The 25068-nt window shown below is 46.6% G+C and overlaps 1 protein-coding gene across 5 annotated transcripts in view; it reads right to left on the reverse strand.

Annotated features, from left to right (window-relative positions):
• Positions 1 to 25068, reverse strand: part of PEBP4 (phosphatidylethanolamine binding protein 4) — a 210658-nt gene that overhangs the window by 97386 nt on the left and 88204 nt on the right. For all 5 annotated transcript variants that reach the window (XM_043536176.1, XM_043536175.1, XM_007068327.4 and 2 more), the window contains exon 4: positions 24829 to 24927. In XM_043536176.1, the coding sequence (XP_043392111.1) occupies positions 24829 to 24927 (99 nt within the window). The remainder of the gene's footprint in view (positions 1 to 24828; positions 24928 to 25068) is intronic.

Consider the following 25068-nt stretch of genomic DNA (forward strand, 5'->3'; position numbering starts at 1 on the left):
TCTTTTTTGAAAATCTGGCCTCTGTGATGGGGGCGGAGCACCAGAAAATTTGGCCCCAAGAATGCATAGGGTTGTTGTTAATCCTACTACCTGGCTTGTGCACCCTGCATAGGTTGGGTCACCTACACTATGCTAGGCCATGAGCACACACTTCTCATTGTACTCTCCTTGGACTGTGCATGGGGAAGGGGAGGTAGCTGGACCTTGATGCTATTTTAAAGAGGGATCTTCAGGCACTGGGAAAACACTTCATTAAAAGAGCATCTATCCAAACAGAGCTTCACTTGGCCAGTGCTTCTCAGTTGCCCCTTTGCTTTCCCTCACAGAGATATACTGCTGTATTCTACATTAAAGGCCCAAACACGCCTAACATGGGCCTGAACCAACGCTCCACCCCACGGATCTGAGCACCCCCACCATTCGGGGCGGGGAGTTCAAAATCTGAATCGTGTGCCGCAAACTCATCTTTAAATCATTAAACACACCTTAAATTGTTCCTCGAATGGAACGGGTATCCAATGGCAAGCACAGTGTGTGTTGCCATGGGGATGATTGTGGTGTCACACAAATTCATCATTACATGCCTGCAAAGATCACATAGGAGAAACAGAGAGACCTAGAAGGAGAAAACCCCAGTTAAACTTTAAACACAGCCTCAGCAATTAGTCAAATTAGTGATTAGTTGTCATGGTAAAAACAATGAGGAGCACATGAATAGGGTGAGAGTTTGTGTTTACATCGGAGAGGGCTGGAAGCTTTTGCCCTGTGAAAGTCCCTCTTGTGTTTATCTAACACAGTCATTGCTGACCCTTCCCCATCTCCAGACCTTGCTGCGACTGGCCATTAACATTCCAAACATGGATGCAACAGGAGCAGGGGCCAGGTGCTTCCACATGGGCTAGGACGGTTAAGTGTAGATGGGGGGCTGGGATTGAATGTTCATATAATAAAATAAAGCTAGGCCGGGTTTTTCTGGCACGAAGGCCTTGCTTAGACCAAGGGTTTTTCCACCCGTGCAGTTACCCTGGAGCCTTACTGGAGATGCGCTGCACCAGGGTAAAAAACGACTTGTAGCCCTATAACTTGCCTCAGTTTCAAAGCTCGGTGAGCTGCGCTGATGACTCTAGCTACATGGGTGTATCTACACCACTGCAAAAATCTCCAGTGCATCAGCTCCCAGCCTCCGACAGAGCTGAACTCATAAGGAGCAAGACTCCATCATCTACAGGGACATGGGAGAGGAATCCGCCAAACCCTTTAGTTACTGCTTCTCTTTCTAGCTTACTGCATGGGGCCCTGGCTATTTGCATTAGAAGCAGAGACTGGCCTCCCCTCTGCTCAAGAGCCCTCTAATGGTATCTGAGAAATCAGGCCCCGTCCTGCCCACACCCCTCACTGCTGCTCCCTGTGGTGTTTTCTCCAGTGTTTGGTCCCATCCAGTTTTTATAGGCTCAAGTGCTGGAGCTTCCACCGCTTTCCTCAGGCAGACCACTCCTTTCTCTCCTGGAATCTGCCATCAGGAAGATTTTCATGAGACTGGCTCTAAATTTTCCTGTTGTTGACTGTTTCATCTTCTCGCACCCTCCGAATCTGCTCCTCCTCCCCCCTAACAGGCGCACGCTTCCTGTACCTAGAGGAGACGCTCCTTTTCAGTGCCATCAGAATGAAACAGGCCGCTCCACGGGTAGTGGTGGGGGTCGTGGGTGGCTACAGAACAGCACATGAGAGCAGACCATTTTGATCAGAGATGGGCCCAAGTTGCACAGCTCAGGAGAATTTGCATCAGGGCCCATCTCTAAATGCCCTCCTCTCACTTTCCCTGTGCTGCAGGGCTTTGTAAGGTCGCACTTGAGGGACTCAGGCCGCAGTCCGCATGGTACTCAAAGTATCATCTGTTGTGGATGGATGAAGGACTGAGCTGATGCTGCTCGGGTTTCTGTCTGGGGTACCAGGGATTCTAAGGGTTAAAAACCGGATGCTTAGACTTGCCAGCGCACCAGGATTCAGCAGACACTGGAGAGTGACTTGGGGATGCCAGGGTTTCGGAGAAGCTGCAAAGACCTCAGTACGGGAGGCAAACACTCCAGCTGCTGAATTCCCATGGGATGAAGTTGCCAATGAAAATAACATCCACCCACCCCCATGGAAGTCCCAATGCCAGGGTGTGCTGGTGAGCGAAAGCCAGCGGTGCCAGCAGCCTGGCTCTCAAGGGGACAGACAATAGAGACCCGTGCTCACACAGACAGTGCTTGTGGGTCAGTCGCTCAGACGCATAACATGTACACCAGAGCATGGGTTCATAGAATCATAGAATATCAGGGTTGGAAGGGACCCCAGAAGGTCATCTAGTCCAACCCCCTGCTCGAAGCAGGACCAAGTCCCAGTTAAATCATCCCAGCCAGGGCTTTGTCAAGCCTGACCTTAAAAACCTCTAAGGAAGGAGATTCTACCACCTCCCTAGGTAACGCATTCCAGTGTTTCACCACCCTCTTAGTGAAAAAGTTTTTCCTAATATCCAATCTAAACCTCCCCCATTGCAACTTGAGACCATTACTCCTCGTTCTGTCATCTGCTACCATTGAGAACAGTCTAGAGCCATCCTCTTTGGAACCCCCTTTCAGGTAGTTGAAAGTAGCTATCAAATCCCCCCTCATTCTTCTCTTCTGCAGACTAAACAATCCCAGCTCCCTCAGCCTCTCCTCATAAGTCATGTGCTCTAGACCCCTAATCATTTTTGTTGCCCTTCGCTGGACTCTCTCCAATTTATCCACATCCTTCTTGTAGTGTGGGGCCCAAAACTGGACACAGTACTCCAGATGAGGCCTCACCAGTGTCGAATAGAGGGGAACGATCACGTCCCTCGATCTGCTCGCTATGCCCCTACTTATACATCCCAAAATGCCATTGGCCTTCTTGGCAACAAGGGCACACTGCTGACTCATATCCAGCTTCTCGTCCACTGTCACCCCTAGGTCCTTTTCCGCAGAACTGCTGCCTAGCCATTCGGTCCCTAGTCTGTAGCGGTGCATTGGGTTCTTCCGTCCTAAGTGCAGGACCCTGCACTTATCCTTATTGAACCTCATCAGATTTCTTTTGGCCCAAACCTCCAATTTGTCTAGGTCCTTCTGTATCCTATCCCTCCCCTCCAGCGTATCTACCACTCCTCCCAGTTCCCAGGTTGCAAGGGAATGAGCTTTCAAGGAGGGAAGTCCCCAGTGGCCCTGGACGACAGCGAGTCTTGTGTTTACACAGGCCAACGAGAAGCCATCCTGAGCTTGAAGGAGATTGGCCTATTTGCAAAGGCTTGTGCGGTGCCACCTCTAGACTGGTGCCTCTCCCTTGGGCAGAGCTTTGGAGCCAAACAGGGCTGGCTGAGATTTCAGGCACTCAGGCGTGAGTAGCTTGGGGCCTGTGTCAAGAGGGGAGAAGATGACCAGGGTTGCGAATGACACACCCGCAGCCCTCTGTCAAGCAGAGCTGCCCAGGCATCTCCGGCTGCTCACCTGTGGGCATGAGCCATCAGGCTGCCCTCTTCTGCCCGAGGACACTTGGCTGCCCCCCTATGGGGCCTACACTCCTCCACAGGGCAGGGGCCTCCCTTCCCATGGACAGAGCCCCCCGCCCAGCTGCCCTCCAGTTGGCAGAACCCCCGCAACTGCCCTCCCACAGGGAGAAGCCTCTGGTGCCCTCCAACGGGTGCCAGTCCGTTGTGTGCCGAACCCCCCCACCCCCCACCAGCTGTAGGCAGACACCTCGCCCCCACAGCCCCTGTGGGCAGGAGCCACCCCGCCCCTGCAAACCGTGGGCAGTCAGCAGGATGTGCCGTCCCCTCCCCTGCACTTCCCAGCCAGCGCTTTACATAACTTCTGCTGCTTAGTCACAGCTTCGCCTCTTTTTTCCTTTTCTTTTTTTTCCCTTTTTTTTTTTTTAATGTGGAACGATTTCGGCAGCATCAGCGCGCGAGTCATTCCGGCGAGGGAAGTCCCTTCCTTTCTTCCGTTCCCTTGGTAACGGGAGCAAATTTGCCTTTCAAATGATTCATGACCGGGGTGCTGTAGGAGTTCCCTCCTCCAACACAAATCTCTCCCACACAGCCACACATGCCCGATTAATCACTGATTAGAGTCTCTTCCGCAAGGTAAACCTGGGAATCAAGTGGCTGCGGTCCCCGCCTCCACCACCTCCCTGCCACCCCTAGATTTAAGCGGGAGGCCCTTGGCTCTGACCCTTGGATCACGCGTGGGTCTTGGATTCCAGAGCGGAGGGTCGAGTGGCAGCTCAGGAACAGATTCCCACACAAAGGCCTCTCTCAGTGGGGTTGGGGTTTACTGGTTCCTTTGATTTTTTCTTTTTAACGGGAAATGCAGTCTGAACTGCCACATAGACACGACTAACAGCTCAAGCTTCTCTGAGCGTGAACTACAACACGGTCACATCCCCGCCCTCCCACAATCTCACACACAGACGACGCCACACAGACACACACACACACACACTTCCCGTCTCTTCCCCTACAGCTTCTCAGAGAGCAACAAGCAGCTCCTGGCCGGCTGCTTCCAGGGAGGAGAGGTTTTTAGGTCTCTTTTTTATAGGTGCAACTTACTGGCACATAGCTATTGTCATAGGTTAAATGTCCAGGGCTAGACCCTTTGTGGGTGTAAAGTCCTTTCAAGTCAGTGGATCTGTGCCATTTACACCAGATGAGGCTCTGGCCCTCCATCTTTCGGACCTGAGAGACTGACAAATCCTCATCACAGATTGATAGAGAAGAATTTGTCTGGTGTTCTCAGCTGGAGCAGGGAAAAACACTGCTGTGCTCTGTGGACAGTTCCAGCATTAACTCTCTTGGCCAAGTCACAATGTGCTTCATTTACCCCACCTACCACACTGAAGGGAAGGGGGGTGTTGTGACGATGGCAACACCTGGGGAAAGGGAATTGAAAAAATCCCTGATGTGTCTTTAAAATCAGTTTAGTCTAACCTGGGCCCACAACCACTAGAATAACTATCATGATCTTTTCTGGCATGGCAGATCAGGTGGTTTGGGTGCCTTACATGTTCATTTCCATACCTTAACATGGCTGGATTTCTTTTAAGTGTAACCTTCATTTCCTGGTTGGTTTGGGGATAACCACAACATCGCTGCAAATGGTTTTTTTAATCTTTAAGTTACTGATACGTACCCTCAGCCTTCACTGAAATGTAACTTAATTTTTTGTCTTGCCATATAAACTAGGAGTATGCAGGGGATGCAGTATCGGGGTTTAAATTTCTATTAAATGGACTTTTTAATAGCTCACAGAGCTGATTATAAAGCCAAACATCATCAGCTTGGGTTGTATTATTATTATTTGTATTATAGTGGTGCATACAGGTCCCAACGAAGCTGGGGTCCCCATTGTGCCAGGCGCTGTACATACCCAGTGAGAGACAGTCCCTGACCTGAAGAGGTCCCAGTAGAGGTGCCGTTAGTGGGGGTTCATGTGTTCAATTGCACCTGCAGAAATTGGACCCATGCCGCTCCATCATGATGGAGGGGCAGCTGGGGCAAACCTGACTGGCACTGCGACCCTGTGTACCAGGTCACAACGTCTGGAGCAAGGACTGAGCCCAGCCCTGTGGGAGGGGAGCTGCTGGTGCAGGGTGAGCGTGGGAGGCTGCATCTGCCTCTGGCTCACAGTCTTAAATTAGATCTCAGCCACTTCATTTCACAGGGTCCTGAATATCCTTTTGCAACTTTCTTACCCCTGAAGTGCTGGGGTTCAAGCAAACCCCGTAATTCCAAGTGAACCTGAGCTAAAGGCAGCTGGGCTGGGCCTGGATTCTGGATGAAATCGGAGACCAGTTCACAGGCACTCTGAATAGTTCAGCGATTAGCAAACCTGCCCTGAGCTTACAGGCTGGAACAACATGCACAGAGCTTCATTCATGACCTACATTTTTGGTACTATCTTAGACAAAATAATTGTAGGGCCACATTCAGATGGGAGGCTGAGTTGTTGTAATGTACAGAAATTGATAAACTCCAGCCCCGTGTGTCAGACCTGCTTACCAATGTGGAACCTACACCCTGGCCCTCCCTTACACATCCCCTATGAATCTGACCCACTCCACCAGACAAGAGAAGAGAGTAGCAAGAAGATCTAGTTCTTTCACTCGCATCTTCCAGACCCTTGGCATGTGTCTTACAGCAATAATAGGCTGATCTTCCCTGCAGTGTTAGCAGGAGCTATAACTCGAGTGCTGCCCTAACCCGAATCCCATCTACACGCACCTGTCTCTAGCTCAAGTTAAGTGCCGCCTTCCCCTTGAGCTCATTGGCCTGTTAGAAAGTATGGCTTGAACTGCTGATGCTCAAGGCAGTAATGCGGTAGGGGGAAGGAGCGATGGGCAACTGCTCGAGTCAGCACAACTCAGCTGCTGCGAACCCACTTGCTTTCTGTGGCTGCTCTCACTGGAGCTAGGCTAGCTCGAGAGGAGTAATTGAAGCAAACTGTTGCAGTGAAGAGCAGCCCTTGGACTCCCTCACACATTGGTAAGGTGGCAGCAGGGCTAAGAGAGTCTGGGAACATGAAAGAGCAGAGGTTAGAGGAGAATGGGGCATACAGGGATGCCCAGAGCCCCATCTCTGCTCAAAACAAAGGGAAAGCTTTCCCCCTCTCTGCCTGCTTTGGGTAAGCCACTCTCCACCACAGCTCCCGCTGCTCCTTGGCTGGTGTGCTGAGAGCTCCTCTAGCTTGGTAAATGTTCTGTTTTCTTGTGCCATGCTTGCAGCAGCCTAGGGTTGAGCTTTGCTCCCACGACAAGCTGGGGAGTTGTGAAACAGTGGCAAAAATATACTCAACTCACTCAAGAGATGATTGCTCAGAAGAAAGCCCTGTGGCTGGTCAGAACTTGTGATGAAGGGTTCTTTCAGACAGTAGGAAAGATAGTAGTTAAGGTTAAAATAGCAATTAGCTCAAAGTTAACTGGAGCTGTGGCAGTTCTCTCCCCTCTCTCCCTTGGCAAGAGGGTGCAGCTTTCATTCCCTGTGGTTTTCCTGGTTGGGACTCAAACTCCATTGGAGATGCTAAGAGAGAGACCATATATTTGTATAGTGCCTTTCAGCCCAAAGGACTTAAACTGCGACAAGCCCATTACAGAAATGCGGCCATCTCTGGGGCGAAATGCAGCAGCTGTGTAACACCCGATGTACTATACAGCAACTTAAAACAGAATTCAACTGAAGATACTTGACTGCTGGATCTGGTGCAGACCCCCACCCCTCTCCCATCTCATAAAGCTGAACAGGATCATGAAGGACCACAAGTGAAGGACCTTGTGCTATGGCTCATCTGGAAGATGGCACTTTCAGCAGCCTGGTGGCCCGTCACACCGTGCTGGGGCACTGGTTCTGTGCTGATTCAGAAGGAAGAGTACCACACACACTGAATTGCCAGTGTCACTTTCTGCAGCATATGAAGCTTTCTGGGAGATCTTCTATTCAAGTCCTGACCTCGCAACACCTTGCTTGGCTTGTGAGATGGGATGTGCTCACAAGCACAAGCCAGCATGGCTATGAGGAGCATCTGAACTGGAAAACAAAGTGAAATCTGCAAAATATTGCAGTGTCGTTTGGGTACATTTTATCTGATTTATTCTCTCCTCATTAACAGAAGCTAATTAACAAACCATCATTTAAATAAACAGCAGTGAGAGTGTTTGTAACCTCCGCTTTATTGAATTGTGACAAATTATTAGCCTATGCATGTTAAATGGAATAGAAGTATCTAGGAAAAGCCCTTAAATTCAATCTGCATAAAGATGATACCTGCTGTGAAAATGAAGGCAGCGAGGATTCACTATCAATTCTCAGAGCAACCTACAGGGCTCCCCTCTCTGGAGCTTGTGTAACCTCCTGTCACAGCAATGACACAGACATATTAACAAGGGAATGGCTGCATATGGCCAGGGTTTTTTCAGGATATCAGTGAGTGGAAACTCAAAGGGGTTCAAATCCAACCCAGGTTGGAAGAGATGCTCGGTCATTCTCATTGATTGGATGATCGCTTGGTGGCCTGGGTGAAATTCACCCCTGCAAAGAGGGCTTATGCGCCATTTTAACTCTCAAAATAGGGTTATGCCTTATCAGATTTTTACAAGTATTTAGATGTCTAAAGATGCAGACAGATGCCTTAGTGGATTTTCAAAAGGGGCCTAATTCCCATTGCCGTTCATAGATTCTAAGGCCAGAAGGGTCCACTGTGATCACCCAGTCTGACCTCCGGTATAACACAAGCCATAGCACTTCCCCCAGATAATTCCTGTTTGAACTACAGTAGAGCTTTTAGAAAAACACTGAATCTTGATTTTTAAACTGCCACTGATGAAGAATTCCCCCCTCCCCCTCCCCCTCCACCCTTTTGTAAGTTAGCCCAGTGGTTAATTACCCTCACTTAAAATTGTACATCTTTTTTCCAGCCTGAATTGGTCTCGCTTTAATTTCAGCCACTGGATTTTATTAAACTTTTGTCTGCTAGACCAAAAATCCCATTATCAAATATTTATTTCCCATGTAGGTACCAAGCCATGATCAAGTCACCCCTCTTTAAAGTTCTCTTTATTAAGCTAACTAGATTGAGCTCTTCGAAGCTATTATTATACAGCATGTTTCCCAATCCTTTAATTATTCTTAGAAGCACAGATGCTTTAGAAAATTCCAGGATCTGCAACTTTAGGTGCCTAAATATCTTTACATATATGGCCTGTGAGATTAAGTGGTGTATAAATCTCATGTTGGCCTTCTACACAGGAGTGAGTTTCACCCTGATGAATTTGTCCTCTCTATTCTCTCCATGAACAAAAGAGCAAGATTCTCAGATGTATTAGTAATTCCAAGTTATTCACAAATACCTCCAAGCAGGCGGGTCTTGGACCTACAGATCATTCATGAACTCTTCCTTATGAATATTCAACATTCCAGATGCATTTGTTAGTTTCAGGAATCACAGGATATTGTTTCTCTTCCTTGATTGGATGATTTGTGCAACTTAATCACCAACAGCACAAATACTGAGTTGCGGCCTGTTGAATGTCACACTCACAATGTGCACTGCTTTTATTGGCCAGTTCTGCGATTTGAGAACTTCCTTTTGGACAAATATTTAAATTTACAATTTGCTTCTCATGGGTAATTGTACCAGTTAGCCCAGCTGCTGGAACAGTTATGAATAGAAAATGGGAATGAACACAAGTGCAGGCAAATTCCTTTTTAAAAAGCTGGAACCAAATATTCTTGCATTTAGTCCCCTATTTAGATTATAAGCTCTTATGGGCAGGGACTGTCGACTACGCTGTGTTTGTAGAGGGCCTAGCAAAATAGGAGCCCATTCTCAGCTGGTTCTTAGGCACCACTGTAATAAAAGCGATTAATGATAACCAAGTAACCTTTTGTGCAGCATTCACCCAGCTCTAGAAAGGAGCCTGGTGAGACTCATCAGCACCATGAAAACCACCCGCTCCGGTGGCCCCAGTTGGCAGTGTCAGATTGAATTCCTCGAGTCTAGAGGCAAAACCTGCGGCTCCACTCTGAGGCCTGGCATCTTGGCTAGGGGTGTGGGAAGTTTTCTCTGCAGCTGCTTATGCTTTATCTGTTCTGTGGATAAAGAGAGGGCTTCCTTCTCCAGGGCTTGCAGTTAAGCCCCTTCCCTGGCACTAAATTTACACCCAGAAAATTTGGTGAGTAGAGCTAAATGCACAATAAATAGAAACACAGTTTGATCAAAACCACTGTCCCAGCGGCAGAAGAGTGGCAGCTTCTGGGCATGGGCTGCTCTGCATGCTGCACAGGGCAGCCTCTGACAGGTGACAACCACGCGGAAGAGGCTGCTCGTAGCTAGCCGTCTGCAATCCCTGGTTACGAGAACCACTTTGTAGCAGTCAGAATCATCTCTTGTCCTGGATCCTTGGCAGTATAATGATAATAATCATATCACTCGCGGCTGTGGCTCTGTCTGTCAGCCCGAATGCAGCCCCAAGAGCTTTACAAACATCTCTCTCTTTCTCTCTCCGTCTCTCTCTCTCACACACATGCCCCGACCCGAGGGGCTAGGTTCTGCTGGTACAAATGATAAGATGGCACTTGCAGCACTGGAAAGCCAGCCGGTGGAGGGAAAGTTAAAACAATACACACACATACATACGAGCCCACGGGGGCAAGGAGAGGCAAATTGCATCTCCTTGCAGCAGCCACTGCGAACATAGCCATCTATACAAGAGCCAGTGCTCAGTTAACAAAGATACCTCCAAGAGTAAGTTCCAACAGCACACTCAGCGCCGTGCGAGGCACATAAGGACCATTCCACCCCAGGGGTCTGAGCAGGATGGAGAGACACAGCGCTATGCAGACAGGCAGACGTATCCTGGCTACCGCGGTAGGAATGTGCGGACTGTTCCGTGGGGGCTGACAGTCACTGTGCTGTGGTCTCAAGATGCTACCATTTCCCCCCGTCCTTAGAATGGATGGGGTTAACTGGGCAGTAAGAGGTGGCAAAGGTCACCTTTTTAGTGGTGTGTATTTACTTCCTTTTTTCTGTCATGCACGTGTTGGCGAGGGGACTGTCTGATTTTCAGGGATGTGTGATCTCTCACTTAGCAACCACCGGGTCTGGCTAAATACATGCACTGCCATAAGAGTCTGTTCTTTGTTGGTTCATTTTGCTCCTGGGGGGAGGAATGCATCGGGAGGAATCCAGAGAGTCACGTATGGTCATTAAGGAGCAACAAGGGCGTTTGGCCCTTAGTCACCGTCACCTGGGGATAGAGGCCAAGATTTTCATAAAGTTTTTGGCTGGCCAGATAGAGACACCTTAATGGGGCCTGATTTGCGCCCAGTTCTGAGCACCCACCCTCTGTAAGTCAGGCCCCTTTAAGTCATCGCAGGTTGAGCACCAAAAATTCACTGGTCACTTTTGAAAATCTTGGCCAGCACAGATGAAGGGTGGAACGCAAAAAGTTGGGTTTGGAGAAGGCCCTAGAAGTGTAAACGCTTATCCTACCTCTCTGGCCTGCAAGTCTGGGGCAAGCTTGCCCCATCATAGGAGCAGCCTTAGGAGACTGGAACTCAGTCACAATCTTCCCCCTACTTCTCCCTTGCCCATGGTGTGTAGTAGCTTACTGCACTCCTTTACGGGGTGCAGCTCGCTTCCCCCCTCATGCCGGCTCAGCTCTGCTGATTGGACAGAGGAAGGTGCTCTGAGGATTGTAGCAGCCCCATGGTCCCCATCGCCTCTTCTCACTTCCTGCAGCCAGACTCACAATCTGGGAGGTGACCCCCTTTGCTTCCCTGTGGCACCATGGGAGGGATAGTGGGCTGGACACCCATGAGGCCTCGACTGTTCTGACTGCACATAATATTCCCCCTTCTCATTTTAAGTGGCTTTGTGTTTCCTGGAAGAATTGTTTCGTAGCTGTGGTTTAGAGGCTCAGGAGCGTAATTACCTGCGAGCGTTAATTACAAGTCGGGAAAGAATAGGTTCAGTAAGAGGCGCTGCCCTTTTACTCAAACACACGTCGTGCCCGGGCTTTTCAGTAAATATTGTGTTGTTTTAACTGTTTTACGCTCTGGTTATTTTGCAAGCCACGTCAGCGGATTCTCCAGTGCCCTGGGAGTCGGAATGTCTCAGGCACCCAAGCCCAGGTGAAAAGTGTGCCAGGGCTGAGTCCTCTGAGTGCCAGAATATGGGCTACGGCAGGGCAAGCACTCTGAATAACGGCTCTTCACGGGGCCTTGGTGAAGGATGCATGGGGTAGCCGGACACACCAGGCGCTGTGTCAGGCACTAAGGCCAGGATGCGTATCATGACAACCTCATGTGCTCTCATGTACGCCAGTGGCCAGGCGGGCTGGCTTGTGAATACAGGGGGCACCAGGCTGCTTTCAAGCCCTCTTTGTGTCCCTCCCCATCAGTTTCTGCACCAAACAAAGGAAGGGGGCCCTTGTCACGATGGAGCTGGGCTGTGGCACCAAGTGTGCCTGGAGGGCGAAGGACCATTGCCAATGGTGGATTAAACCATGACAGAGGGGCTGTAAAGAAGATAAAACCACCACCACCACCACCAGTGTTTACTATACACACTATCCCACACCCCAGGCATGGGTGCGCGTGCGCGCACACACACACACACACACGCACCCCTTCCCCACCTTCCCTCTTTATTGTCCAACCTTTTCCCAGCACTAATGAGACGCTGTAACCCTCCCAGCGCTTGTGATGCGAACATCTCATCTCCTTCCCTTCAGAAAGCCATTCAATGTACCTCGTTTTTTCTCCGAAGCTACGTGAAAGCAGCATTTTGCCCTAATGGTGCCCTTGAAATTACAAAGATTAGCAGCTCTATTCTTCTCCAGTTTTGGCCAATCACATTTTGGTGTTGTTTTTCCATCAGTAATAAGTTACTGCTGTCATATTGTTCTGGCATATCAGGCCCTAGTGTGGCATTGTATCCCTCAGTCACTCACTGATCCTAATGCTGATGACTAAAGACTATATTTAAAAGGTAATATAAACAGTTTGATCTTTAAAATACATTTGATCTATAATTTCTATACATAGTTTCTGAACTTTTATTTTACAACAATTACCAAAAAGCTCTTTTTATATGAAATTTGCAGCTAAGCTGAAAGTAATAGCAATTAAACCCCATCTGTTTGCGGAGCATGAATAACAACAGTTGACACTCAACTTCTAATACCATTCATTGGAAACCTGTTAAACACAGGAACTTGTTGCCGAAATGTGTGCCTTTGGGGCTTGGTCTAAGCCTTCTGCAGACAGAGTTTAGAGGATTCTGAAATTTCACGGCACAGATGCTAGGGTTTGGTGCATAAAAATGTACTTATCCGGCAAATTGTTTACTTATCTAGGATCAACGATCTCTCATGATCTCTCTGGATCACGGGGAATGTTTTTCTTTATCAGGATGCCATTAAATAATGTGAATGCTGCTGCTGCTTTCTGTTATGTGCATGGCACTTTACAGACAAACAAGTTCCCTGCCTCAAAGATCTTATAGTCTAGTAGCAAGGGAGAACGTGGTGAGCAAATCACTGGTGGAGGAAACAAACAGGGAAACGTTTGAGATTGCTAAGCACGCAAGCATGGAGAGGCCATTCCAGGAGCAGGGGGAGGCAGGCAAAAGGTGCAGGATTATAAGTAAGAGAATCAGGTTGAGCTGAGGTGGCAGAATGAAGGGTGCACAAGGTGGAAGTTGGGAAGAAAGACAGGAGACCTTATAGGACGTGCTCTACCCAAGACCCTGTTAGACTCTCTTCCTGGGTGTTCCTATGGGCAGAGCACCTGCTAGGTTCTTCCTTTTCTAGAGATGAGACAAGACTGGAGCAACTCCTGAACTCAGGGCATTTGGACAGAGTAGCACCCTGATCTGAACCAACGCTTCAAGAGCAATCCCTGGCCTCCTTGGCCCATCCACAAACCGTTCATGTGGACTTGAACACTCTGGGATTTGTTATGGAAAGAGATTAGTGGCACATTTGCTTGTTGCCGTGGTACAGGTACATTTAAATCCCTAAATTAAACATGGAAAGCTCAGTTTCAGGAAGTGGCTAGGCTGAACTGTCCACCTGAGTCTTGCATTGCCAGGCAAACAGACACTCATGCGCATAGTTACCCATTTCGCATGTCCAAGTGCTGACTTGCATATGCTATTTAGGTGACCATGGACAAATTAGGCCCCGGTTATTGCTATTTTACAGTGGAAGCTCTTTGAGACAGGGATCCAGTCTTGCTATGTATCTGCCGAGGGCCCGGTACACCAGTGGTGTTATACAAATAATAAAGAACAATGCATCCGAACAATGGTTTCCAAACTACTTGTTGGGTTTTAATTTTTATTAATAAAAGTTTCCCTAGATTTCTACCAAAAATGGTGACAAACTACTCTAGGGAATTGAGTATTATATAAACCTCCCAAGAAACCAAGTCATCAATTAAAACACATTTCCCTCTGTTCTTTTCCTTTCAAACACTCAGTTTAATAACCAAAAAGTAGACTACAAAGGGCCCAGCAAGAAAGAACAATACAGAGTCACTAACTATTACATCTGTAGTGTTACTACAAAGAGGCAGCGTAGCCCGCTGTGTCAGCGGGGAGCTGGGATCAAACAGGGCTCACAAAAACAGCAACTGACTAAACAAAGCTGATCTGGGAGGTGATAAGGCACTTGGCACACCTCTTGTGATAAACTCTGAACTGAAAGGGATTGCTTGAGTGAGTGTTACTCTGGATCCAACAGCAGCATCATTCTGTTGAAAAGAGAGGCCAAAAGGGGGTTGCGGTGGGAAAAGAGTGCCTGGTTTGGACCACAAAGGATAAACGAGATGCTAGGATTCTGTAATAAGAGCTGCTATTCCGAGGGGGGGCGGGCATGTGTGTGCCTGCAGGTGGGGGCATGTGCATGTCTACATGGATTTAATTCTCATGGAAGATGCTGGATCAACAGCCCTGGAAACTTATGGCCCCTGTGCAGTAAACCAACAGGTACCATGTGGCTTGCAGCCCTCCTGTGCAATGCCAATATGCCTAAGAATCCTGACTTGGAGGGACACCCTGTCAGGGGAGTACAGTCTCTGTGATCCCTTCAGTCCCTGGCTTCTCTGCCAGCCAGGGAGCCAGCTGGGACAGTGGGTCGTTTTTGTGATCTGGGGGTTATCCAATAGACACTGGACTGAGCCCCAAACAAGGACTGGGCAGGAAATGGTTTTCCTGTCCCTCAAATATTTTCGAGAATTCAGAAATTCTCTCTGTTCCATATCAGGATGAAACAGAGACCTTTTGAAGTTTTTCAATGAAAAACCAGAGTAAGTGCACCCCAGAATAGCCAGGTGACTAGAACAATCATCTGGGATGTAGGAAACCTGTGTTTGAGTCCCTAGCTACCTGATTTGGAGCACGGACTTTAACCCGGGTCTCCTACATCCCAGCTGAGTACCCTAATCCAGCAGTGTGACACCCTGGCATCCCCTTATTCACCATTGTCATATAATTAGGATATATTTTGCACAAAGGATGCCTTGTGAGGTATCATTCTAAAAGTCTTGAGCTGCTAGACAGTAATATCACAGTGGATTGTGTATGCTGTCATCGTGTGTGAAGTTATGAAGTTTGGCTATGTATGTGTTACTGGAACATGTTGTGAGGTTGAGAACACCCACAAGCAGCCTTTCAGGTACAACCGTAAAAAGGCCAAACAATGTTCATGGCTTATTGAGGAAATGCACACAAGCACAAGGATTACCCCAGGAACTGTGTACAATAGAAACCTCTCAGAGATAGCACTACACAATGGGAACTGCTTGACTCAGGTCACAGCAAGAGAGCTTTCTAGCAAGTGGGAAGAAGATATAAAAGGGGGAAATGACGTCATGATGGTACCTCACTCTCCCTACAACACCACACCTGGAAACACCTGAGGAACAAAGACTGAACTGGGGGAAGTGATAGTCCCAGGCTAAAGGGATTTTTAGCCTGTGTATGAAAACCTGGGAAACCCAAGCTGCAAAGCAAAGGCAGCTTGTGCCTTAAGAATCTGCCAGCCTGTTTATCACTCAGGGTGGGAATTTGCTAATTTATCTAGTATGTTAAGCTCAGTTTGAGTTTTTGTTTATTTACTAGGTAATCTTCTTTGATCTGTTTGCTATCACTTATAATCACTTAAAATCTCTTGTAGTTAATAAACTTATTTTGTTTTAATCCAAACCAGCGTGTGTGTGACTAAGGTGTTTGGGGGAAATCTCAGCTTGGTTACCACAAGTGTTCACAGTCCTCTTCACGTTGAGGGAGAGGCGGACTGGGTATTAAATCCATATACTGGCCCGATTTGACCAGGGCAGGATGGTACTGCTCTGGGGTCCTAGCTGGGAATCTGGTGACTAGATATCCTGTGTGTAACTGCAGCTGGGTGTGTCCCTACTTGTGTGAATGCTGGTGAAAGTGCAGGCTGGAGGACTTTGTAGCTTGTCACAGCAGCATAGTGTGAGAGGGAGCTCAGGCTGGTGGGTCAGAGGGCTCAGTGGTACCCCAGTTCCACATGGCACCCCAGGGGAAACCCATCACAAGTGGCTCTCAACCTTTGCAGACTACTGTACTCCTTTCAGGTGTCTGATTTGACTTGTGTACCCCCAAGGTTCATCTCACTTAACAACTACTTGCTTACAAAATCAGACATAAAAATACAAAAATGTCACAGCAGATTATTAATGAACAATTGCTGACTCTCATTTTTACCATACGATTATAAAATAAATAAATTGGAATACAAATATTATACTTACATTCCAGTGTATAGTATACAGAGCAGTATAAACAAGCCATTGTCTGTATGAAATTTTAGTTTGTACTGAGTTCACCAGTGCTTTTTATGTAGCCTGTCGTAAAACTAGGCCAATATCTGGGTGAGTTGATGTACCCCCTGGACGAGCTCTGTGTACCCCTGGTTGAGAATCACTGCCCTAATCCCTGGCTATTGGCCATTTTTGTGTGGGTCTCCCTCAAGATCTCTTCTGGGAGCTGTACCTTTTTGTATGTATCAATAAATAAATATTCAGTGAGACAGAGGGAGACTGACTCTATAGCCCAGAGGGTAGGGCGCTCACCTAGGGGGTGGGAAAGTCAGGTCCAAGTCCCTGCTTTAATAACTATTTATTAAATAGTTTATTATACAAACTTTTTTAATAAACAATTATTTATTTATACAAAGTGCAACAGCTTCAACAGGAGAATTGAGAGACAGACCCCAAACTAGCCAGTCATCTGGGGGTGACAGCACTCTGCTGGGTTCAAGGCGCTGCTCCAGATTGGGGCCTTGAGCCCATTTCTCCCCATCACAGGTGACTGTCTGAACCCCCAAGTTATTAGCACCTCACTGTCTCTCTGACCAGAAATTCCAGCCTGTACCCGAGAAGCCTCTCGGTTAAAGTTCCCTCGAACCCACTGCATTCCGGGGAACAGCTTCATTTCAACAAATCAGTATTTTCTGATGAAAAACTTTTGTCAAAAAGTTCCTGACCAGCTTTAACCCCAGCCCATTTCACGTAAGGGCCAGCAAAAGGCACTGAAGCAGAAATGGCTTTCACTAACTATTGGCCTAAGCTGGATCTAAACAAGTGACCTAGAGGTTCAAGATTCTGTTTTATTACTCATTGCTTGTCTAATATACTCTGTTCTTTTATCCCTTCCTAGGCTGTAGCAAGCACTTCTTTTTATACATTCCCATTGGACTCAGAGCAATACAAATACCATGCACAGAGCTGCCCTGTGTAGTTCTTACAATGCTAAGGCACTACTCACCATCAGCCCTCAGACACCAAGATCACTGACTTCCTAGAAATGCCACAGATTAGCTAGAGATATAGGGTAGATCCCCTGCTGGCGTAAATCAGCACAGCTCCACTGAAGTCAATGGAACTATAAAGAATTACCCCTGAGGATCTGGCCCATCAAATGTATCAAGCTAAACGATTGGTAGCTCAGAATACAACAGCTCCCAGGTGTGCCTGTCGAGAATCCAAACACCACCTTCACATGTCTCTTTTATAAGCAGAGGCCAGGTCTAGAGGTGAATCTAACCTCACTGTAATGACATTTAAATTCTAAGCTCTTCAGGTGAAGGGCAACGTCTGTATGCTCTCGACAGTAGTACCATGCGTCACTATGATGTTACGTGCACCTAGATTGCAAGTTCTCCAGAGCAAGGAGTATCTAAAGGGTATAGCACCTTGGAATCCAGGCTTCAGTGAAGATTGGGGCCCCACTGTGCTAGGTCCTATATAAACACAGATTAAGAGACCGTCCATGCCGCAGACACTTCATAATCTATAAGGTATTAGCTTTCATTCTGGGCCTTGTCTGCCCGGAAGCGATAGGCTCTGCAGCTGGTATCCCTGTGTCTGAGCACAGAACACTAGACGGAAGGGAGATCCATAGATGTTAAGGCCAGAAGGGACCGCTGTGGTCTGATCCAGCCTGATCCACAGGCCAGAGAATTCCACCCAACCATTCCTGTATCCAGCTGCTTGAGCTATAGGATATATATATACATACACAAGCACCTGGCAACGCTAGTGCATGATTCTCCTCTCCCCCCTCCCTAGCAAACCTTTAGCCTCCGCTCCAGCCCCTGCCTCTAATCGTTTGAAAATTCCATAACTTTTCAGGTTAATAAAGCTCTTGTTTGCTTCAGCTAGCACCTGTTTCTATGGTGACACTTGCAACCCAGAACCTGTTTATTAACCAATACAAGGAAATACACTGAAAAATTCAACTGGTATCAAAGTAAAGTGCTCGAGAAACCCCTCAGAGGTGAATGGCCCTGGCACGTGGATCGAGCATCCCCTAACTGGGGGCTGCTCCCTTCAGAGATAGCGGCCTCCTCGGGAGCTGCCCTCAGCCCCACACACATGGGATTAAGAGATCACTGCTGACAAAGCAGCCCCTCTCTCTTAGTATCACACAAGCAGCTTGCTAGCCTAACGCCCTACTGGGGCCCTCTTTTCACACAGCTACCATATTGCGCAGAAGGAACAGCTGTCGGCATGCTGCGTTCCTTGCTGAACAGATTGTTTCCTTTACCGGCCTCCTGCTTCACCTTCAGGCATCAGAATGCCCCTAATGAGAACACCTGGAGAGCTCCGAGAGGAGGCAGCAAGCCCTTGTCACAGGACAGTCACAGCCGGTCCCCCTCATTCTCACCTACGTCAAGAGAGTTTCTTTTCAGGAAAACAGCATTTAGAGGCCAGATTCACAAAGGTGCCTCGAAATCATCAGCTTGAGGAAATGTAAACTTGGGGGTTACTGATGATTCTTGAGTGGAAGGTCGACATATGGGATGAGAGTGTTATCTAGTGGTTAGATTACGGGACTGAGGATGAGGGCTCCTGGGTTCTTTTCCCAGTTCTCAGAGAGGAGAATAATCTAGTGGTTAGAGCCAGGGGCGGGGTGGTGGTGGCTGGGAGTCAGGAATCTTGGGTTCAATTCCAAACTCTGCCACTGACTCACTCTATCTGACCCTGAGTGAGGCTCTTAACCTCTCCATATCTCACTTTCCTGAGCAATCTTGCAAATACTCCAAACCTCTTCACTTGTGCAAAACCTTGGGCTAGCTCTGCCAAGCAACAGATCAGACCCAGGGTGGGTCTCTCGCTCTCTTTCTCTGCACTCAGCCTCATGTAGGAATTCTCTGGCTGGCAGAGTTGGTTTCCATAACAACTTTCGGTTACAAACATATTTTGATAAAAATAAAGTTAAAACAGCAAGGCTTTGGTGGAGTACAAATGTTCTGGATTCTCTCTCTCTTTTTTGCTCTCTCTCCCCCTCCACCCCTTCCCCTACAATGGGGGGAAAAATAAAGAAGTAAAACATTCCGTTTGAAGGGCGGTATTTTCTCCCTTCTTTCTCTCTCCCCACTGAATACAAAATGAAAAGCCTTGTTTACTGGATTTCTCTGTAAACTGGTTCAGTCCCTGCCTAGTTACCTGATGCTCTACAGTATATACTGGATAATGTGATAAATTCATTTCCAATTCACTGCATTATTCTTTGAATATTTTAATGACTCATTGAATGGAGTAAAAAAAAAGCCTATTTCAAATGAACAATTATGCTGCATTAGAGTAAAGGCTGATTATATTTAAACACTGCTTGCATGGATAACGGGACATATCGACCTCCGCCTATAAGAGCTAATTTGGCTCTTATCTCTAAATAATTTTACACTGCAAATTACCATGAAAACCTAAAGGGCTTTAAAAACATTCATCAAAAGATATTATTCCACTTTGTAGCAACATTTTTATTTAAATTATTTTGAACGGGAGTGAAAGCATCTCTCGTGTTTGACAATCCGAGAAACAGCGTAGCCATCACTGATAAGGGAACGTAGAGCTGTATGGCAGAAGGTATTCTATAGATTAAGCCACTAAAAGTAACCATCGGATAGTGGTAATGCTTCGGACTGAAACCCACACCTCCAAAAGGAAATTCAGCATGAACACCAGGACTTGGTGGAGCGCCAAGGTATTGTAGAACGTATAATGGTACTTAGCACTTCTCTAATGGTGTCCCTGTGAATAACTCAAAGTGCTTCAGTGGCTGTATTAGTGGATTAAGCTTTCCCGGTGGATCAGTATATACTCCTTTTTGCAGATGGAGAAAGTGAGGCACAACAAGGCAAGGCGATTAGCCCAAGGCCACCGAGTGAGTCAGTGGCAGAGCTGGGATTTAAGCATAGAACTTCAGAATCACATTCATGTGCTTTAACTACTATCCCATGCTTCCTGTCCTGGAAGCTAAGGTCATGGGCATTGCCTACATGCAAGTTGATGATTTATACTAAATTGAAATAAGCCCCTTTTAATCTGAAATAAGAGAGTTTCCACACTCAGACGTGCACCAAAATAACAACAGGTTTGAATTAAAACCACCACGGGTTTCTCTACGAACGAAGATTGTTCCAGATTACGGCAGGGTGAGAATTTAAAGTGCAATCGCTATTCTGGAATAGCTCCATGTGTAGACAATCCCTAAATCATTTCAGTGCCAGTTGGTGTGCAGACAAGACCATAAATAGAAGCTATCTGAAGCAGAGACTTTAATTTACCAGGGAACGGATTTTCATTTACACCAGGGGCCAGATTTCTAAAGGTATTTAATAAGTGCCTAACAATGCAGCTAGGCACCCAATGAGATTTGCAAAATCAATAGGAGCCAGAAATATCCCACTAGTTGCTTGGCTGCATCTTATGTGGTTAAATACCTTAGGCACCTGTAGTACCTGAATACCTTGGTCCCATTACACCACACTGACAATATAAAAGGGGCATTGAAGCGAGTGTAAATGGCCCTGATGTAAATGAGATACAGTCCCTATGTGTCTGTCCAGCACCTAGCCTGATAAGACCGCAATCTCTGGCGTCCCTTGCTGCTAGTGCAATATAAACAAACATTAATAAAGAGCTTTCGACCGGATCCAGCCCTGTTTCTAGTCACAGACTCACCATAGTTAGAGACGGAAAAGCGCAACTTGGTCCCACTTTGTCTGTGCCCTGGAGGCCAGTGCAGGATTCTTCTCTTCAATCTATTGTCCTGGGCTTTATCTAGTCCAGTTATGTGAATTCGGGATGGGAGACCGACATAAATAAGAACACCCCATCCTTCCCCAGAAGCTTAGCCCCTCGATAGAATGAAAACTCTCTCAGCCTTGTTGGAGGTTCTGAGCTAGTCAGGTAAGCAGATTATCACCCTCCGCCTGCCCCCACCCACCCGCTTATGCTTTCTGGTTCGGAATGGAAACAGAATTGCCAAAAGTGTCAGAAGAAAACCTTGCCTTGCCATTTGGATGGACCCACTTTGCCGAGAACGCAGCTTTAATCCGAATCCCTCCCTGATTTCCTTTAGAAGCTCTTTTATTTTTGCAAAGACGACAATAATTAGTAAAAGCTAATGCACCGGAAGGATCTGTGTACAGAATGGAAAAAATGAGCTCAGGCCTTTTTGCATTTAGTAAATATAAAAATTAATGAGAGACTTTCAGGACCCTGTTAGAAATGCAGAAGGGCTCCTGTGAAAGATTTTTTTAAAAAATTGTACATGAATCTCTGCAATTATTCTGAATGCTTTATTTTTTTAGCCAATTAGGAAATGCATGGAAAGTATTAATATCCAATTTTAATTTGCTTAATATTCCTATTAACAATAAAAAGTCTAATTAAGGTATCTGTACAAAACGCCCTTAGCAGTAATTTCAGAGAATAAAAGAGGAGAATGACTAGATATTTCTTCTTAAATGCATGCTGCAAATTAATTGATATCTTAATTAGACTTTAGTACTAAAATTATTAGTTAGATTGAATCAGAGCTGAAACACCTAATCTTTAAAAAATAAAATAAAATAAAATAAAAGCAGGCAAGAGAGAGAGAAACAAGCTGCTCTTCTAAATGTTGTTTCTCTAAAGAAACTGATAATGCAATGAGAGAAAGGTTGGAAACAATGTAAGGGAGTTAGCACAAAAATCATAATAATGCTTCCTCCTTCTCTTGTGTCTTCCATGCCAGAATCTCACAACACATTCACAAATTAAGCCCCCTAACGCTCTTGTGAGATAGGCAAGCATCGTTACCACCATTACCGCACAAGGAGGTTAAGTGATTTGCCCCAGCTTGCACACTGAGCGAGTGGGAACAGAATCCAGGCCTCACCTCCCAAGTCTCTGTACCTACAAGACTGTTCAGACAAAGCAAAATTATTCCTCCTATTTGTTCTCTCCCCTTGCCACCAATGTAAATTCTCATTGATCATTTCCTTGTGAGAAATTTGATCCTTGAATCGCATATTCTTGCTACTTATCCCTGGGTCGGCTCCAGGACACTGACTCATGGCAATCCATTAAGTGACTCAAATGTGTGTTCAGATTTTTGTTTTATGACTGTTTTATTTTCCTCAGAAGTTTCTGACAAGGCGACTACCCACAGCACTAGAGAGGGAGGTCTTCTCCAGACAACCTGCACTACAGAATGCAAAGGGTGGTTTTTAAACAAAGATGACATTTACTTTCCCATCCGATACTTGCATCACGCTAAAGGAAAGGGCCAGAGAAACGACAGTCCCTGTTCTCTGATTGATGAAAGTGTAAAAGCATTGAAAATAAACCTTACCTGAGTCATCTCAACTGGAGAAAATCCCAGAATCTATGGTAGAACTGGTTGAAATGTTCCATTGCCAATATAATTTTGACAAAAAATGTGGAAAATTTTAGTTTTGGTTGAAATTTTAAGTTTTTTTTTTTTTTTTTATAAACGAAAAAACTTTTTTTTTTCTGTAAAAATATTAGGTTGTCAGTTTAGGTTTCCCCCCAGTCAAAAAAAAGTTTTTATGGGAAATTTTGAAAACAATTATTTCTCCAACATCCTTTACAAATGATTTACATTTTCAGACCAGCTCTACTGTAATGTATTGGGTAAACAACCGCCTACCTGCCTTAATAATCCTGCCACTTTACATTTATATGGCAACCTTTCACCCCAGAGAGCTTTACCTACAGAACCACAGAAATGCAGCTACCTCTGGAGAGGAGCATACAACGTTTTACACACAATTTGAGAAGGGAAGGAAAAGCGATTTTTGGCCAAGAATACTGGGTCAAACGCTGGCATGTATGAAAAGCCCCAGACAGAGGCAATCAAAGAATGGGGAGTGGGGTCTCTGGTGGCCACACAGAACCAGTTTTGTAGGGGCTCATCCAAAGGGAGTACAGGGCCTGTGTGCTGTACAGTTCTCAGTGTACTGCATCCAGCCTAGGAGGAGGAAACACTGAGAAGGCTCTGCTGGGATTTGAACCTGGGTTTCCAAGGAAGTACAGCTGTGATGCATAGGTCGCTGATGTTAAGAGCTGATGTAACAGCTAAGCTACGCCCCTCCTACTGGCTTCTAAACTGAGTTACCGGTCTCATCCCATTGCACACACCAACTGTTTTTTATGCTCATTTGTTCCATGCTGAATGACTGATACATACACAAACACACACTTGAGAACATCTCCTTGGGGGAGTAACTAACCACCTTGAAGCAGACCAGCTGTTCTGATTCCCTCAGGTAACTGCTCAAAATACACTCACCCTGGGCAGTACAAATGAATAAAAGACAGGGATTTCCTGGAGAGTTATGAAACTCACAGCGACAGGATACAGAGGGAAGTGCTGTCTCGCTGTTACACCCTGTACTAAGCACCAACCTCACGCTGGGTAGGATTATTGACGGTAACGGGACAGACCGAGAGTCAACACAACACAGACCCCAGCATTAACCTGACCTCCTGTCCTCCATAAGCTCTGCTTTTAATTTGTATTCCTGATGCTGAGAAACCCCAAAGCCTCCAAAATCTGCTCAGGGCCCAGCTCCTCAACCAGCAAGCCAGGCAAGAAGATGGGTTTCCCTCAAGCTCAGCTGTATGAAGCCAGATTCAGCATTGAAGGAAGCAGGTGAACCAGCATCCAGGTCAGTGGAGTTGCAGCTGCTCCCATCCGACCTAAGTTCGGCCCCTGGAATTGCACTGTCTGCGCCACCCATCCCATCTGCTCCATTCTCACTGCGTTCCACCTGCTGCATACTAGCGCTCCAAGTCACGTGCAGACAAAATGTTTATCTTCCTGAGACTCTGGGCTCAGAGTATCAGGAGGTGACGGAAGCAGAAGGTGCTCAGTGTAGAATACCTGTGATTTCACTTCCCCCAACTGCTAAGGATGTATCTCCATCTAGTCTACAAAAGGAGGAGGAGGAGGACAAGTGGGAGCTGAAGAAGGGGCATTAGTGAGTTTATGAATTACTAAGCCCTCGTTCCTCTATGTAAAGCTCAGCTTTATAATACATGGAGAGTTGGGCAAGGCTTGCTTCCAGGTTTTCTTCTCTTTGTATCCATGCATCCACTTACGATCATTTGTAACAAGCCCTTGGTGAATGGTAAGGAAACATTGCGCCTGTTGTTCCCCTACCCTGCAAGGTGGCTATCCAAGGCCCAAACCTGAAACCGTACACAGGAATGAACCAGAGGAGGGAGAGTAAGACTCAGGAGAAGCAGTCCTGTAAAGTCTCTTTTTGGGGCTACCCCGCAAATTAGCCCATCGCCGCCCTGCTGACTTAAAAGAACAACTAATCCTTATTTGAGCGCAGGCTAAGGTCTGGCTGGAGGAAAAAGTTAAATGTCACTCAACGCATTAATTTACACACCACTGGTGTGATCCTATGTAGGAGAGAGAAGAGGAAAACAGGGCCAGTACTCACTTTGATGTCAATGACGACCCAGTGTCTCCAGAAACGGTACTTCGGATTAGCTCTGTTCGGGGCATCTGGATCCACCATGATCAGCACATACTCCTTATTCTGCAATATAAAAAAACCACACCCAACCTTTGAAACACGCAGGCTTACAGTGCTTTCACAATTCAGTAGTAGGTAAATGTTCTTGGGGGAGAGAGGGCAAAGTAGATGGGGAAGTAGGACTTTGGGATTCTCTTCCTAGCT

This window comes from Chelonia mydas, chromosome 26, assembly GCF_015237465.2.
Source record: "Chelonia mydas isolate rCheMyd1 chromosome 26, rCheMyd1.pri.v2, whole genome shotgun sequence".
NCBI lineage: Eukaryota > Metazoa > Chordata > Testudines > Cheloniidae > Chelonia > Chelonia mydas.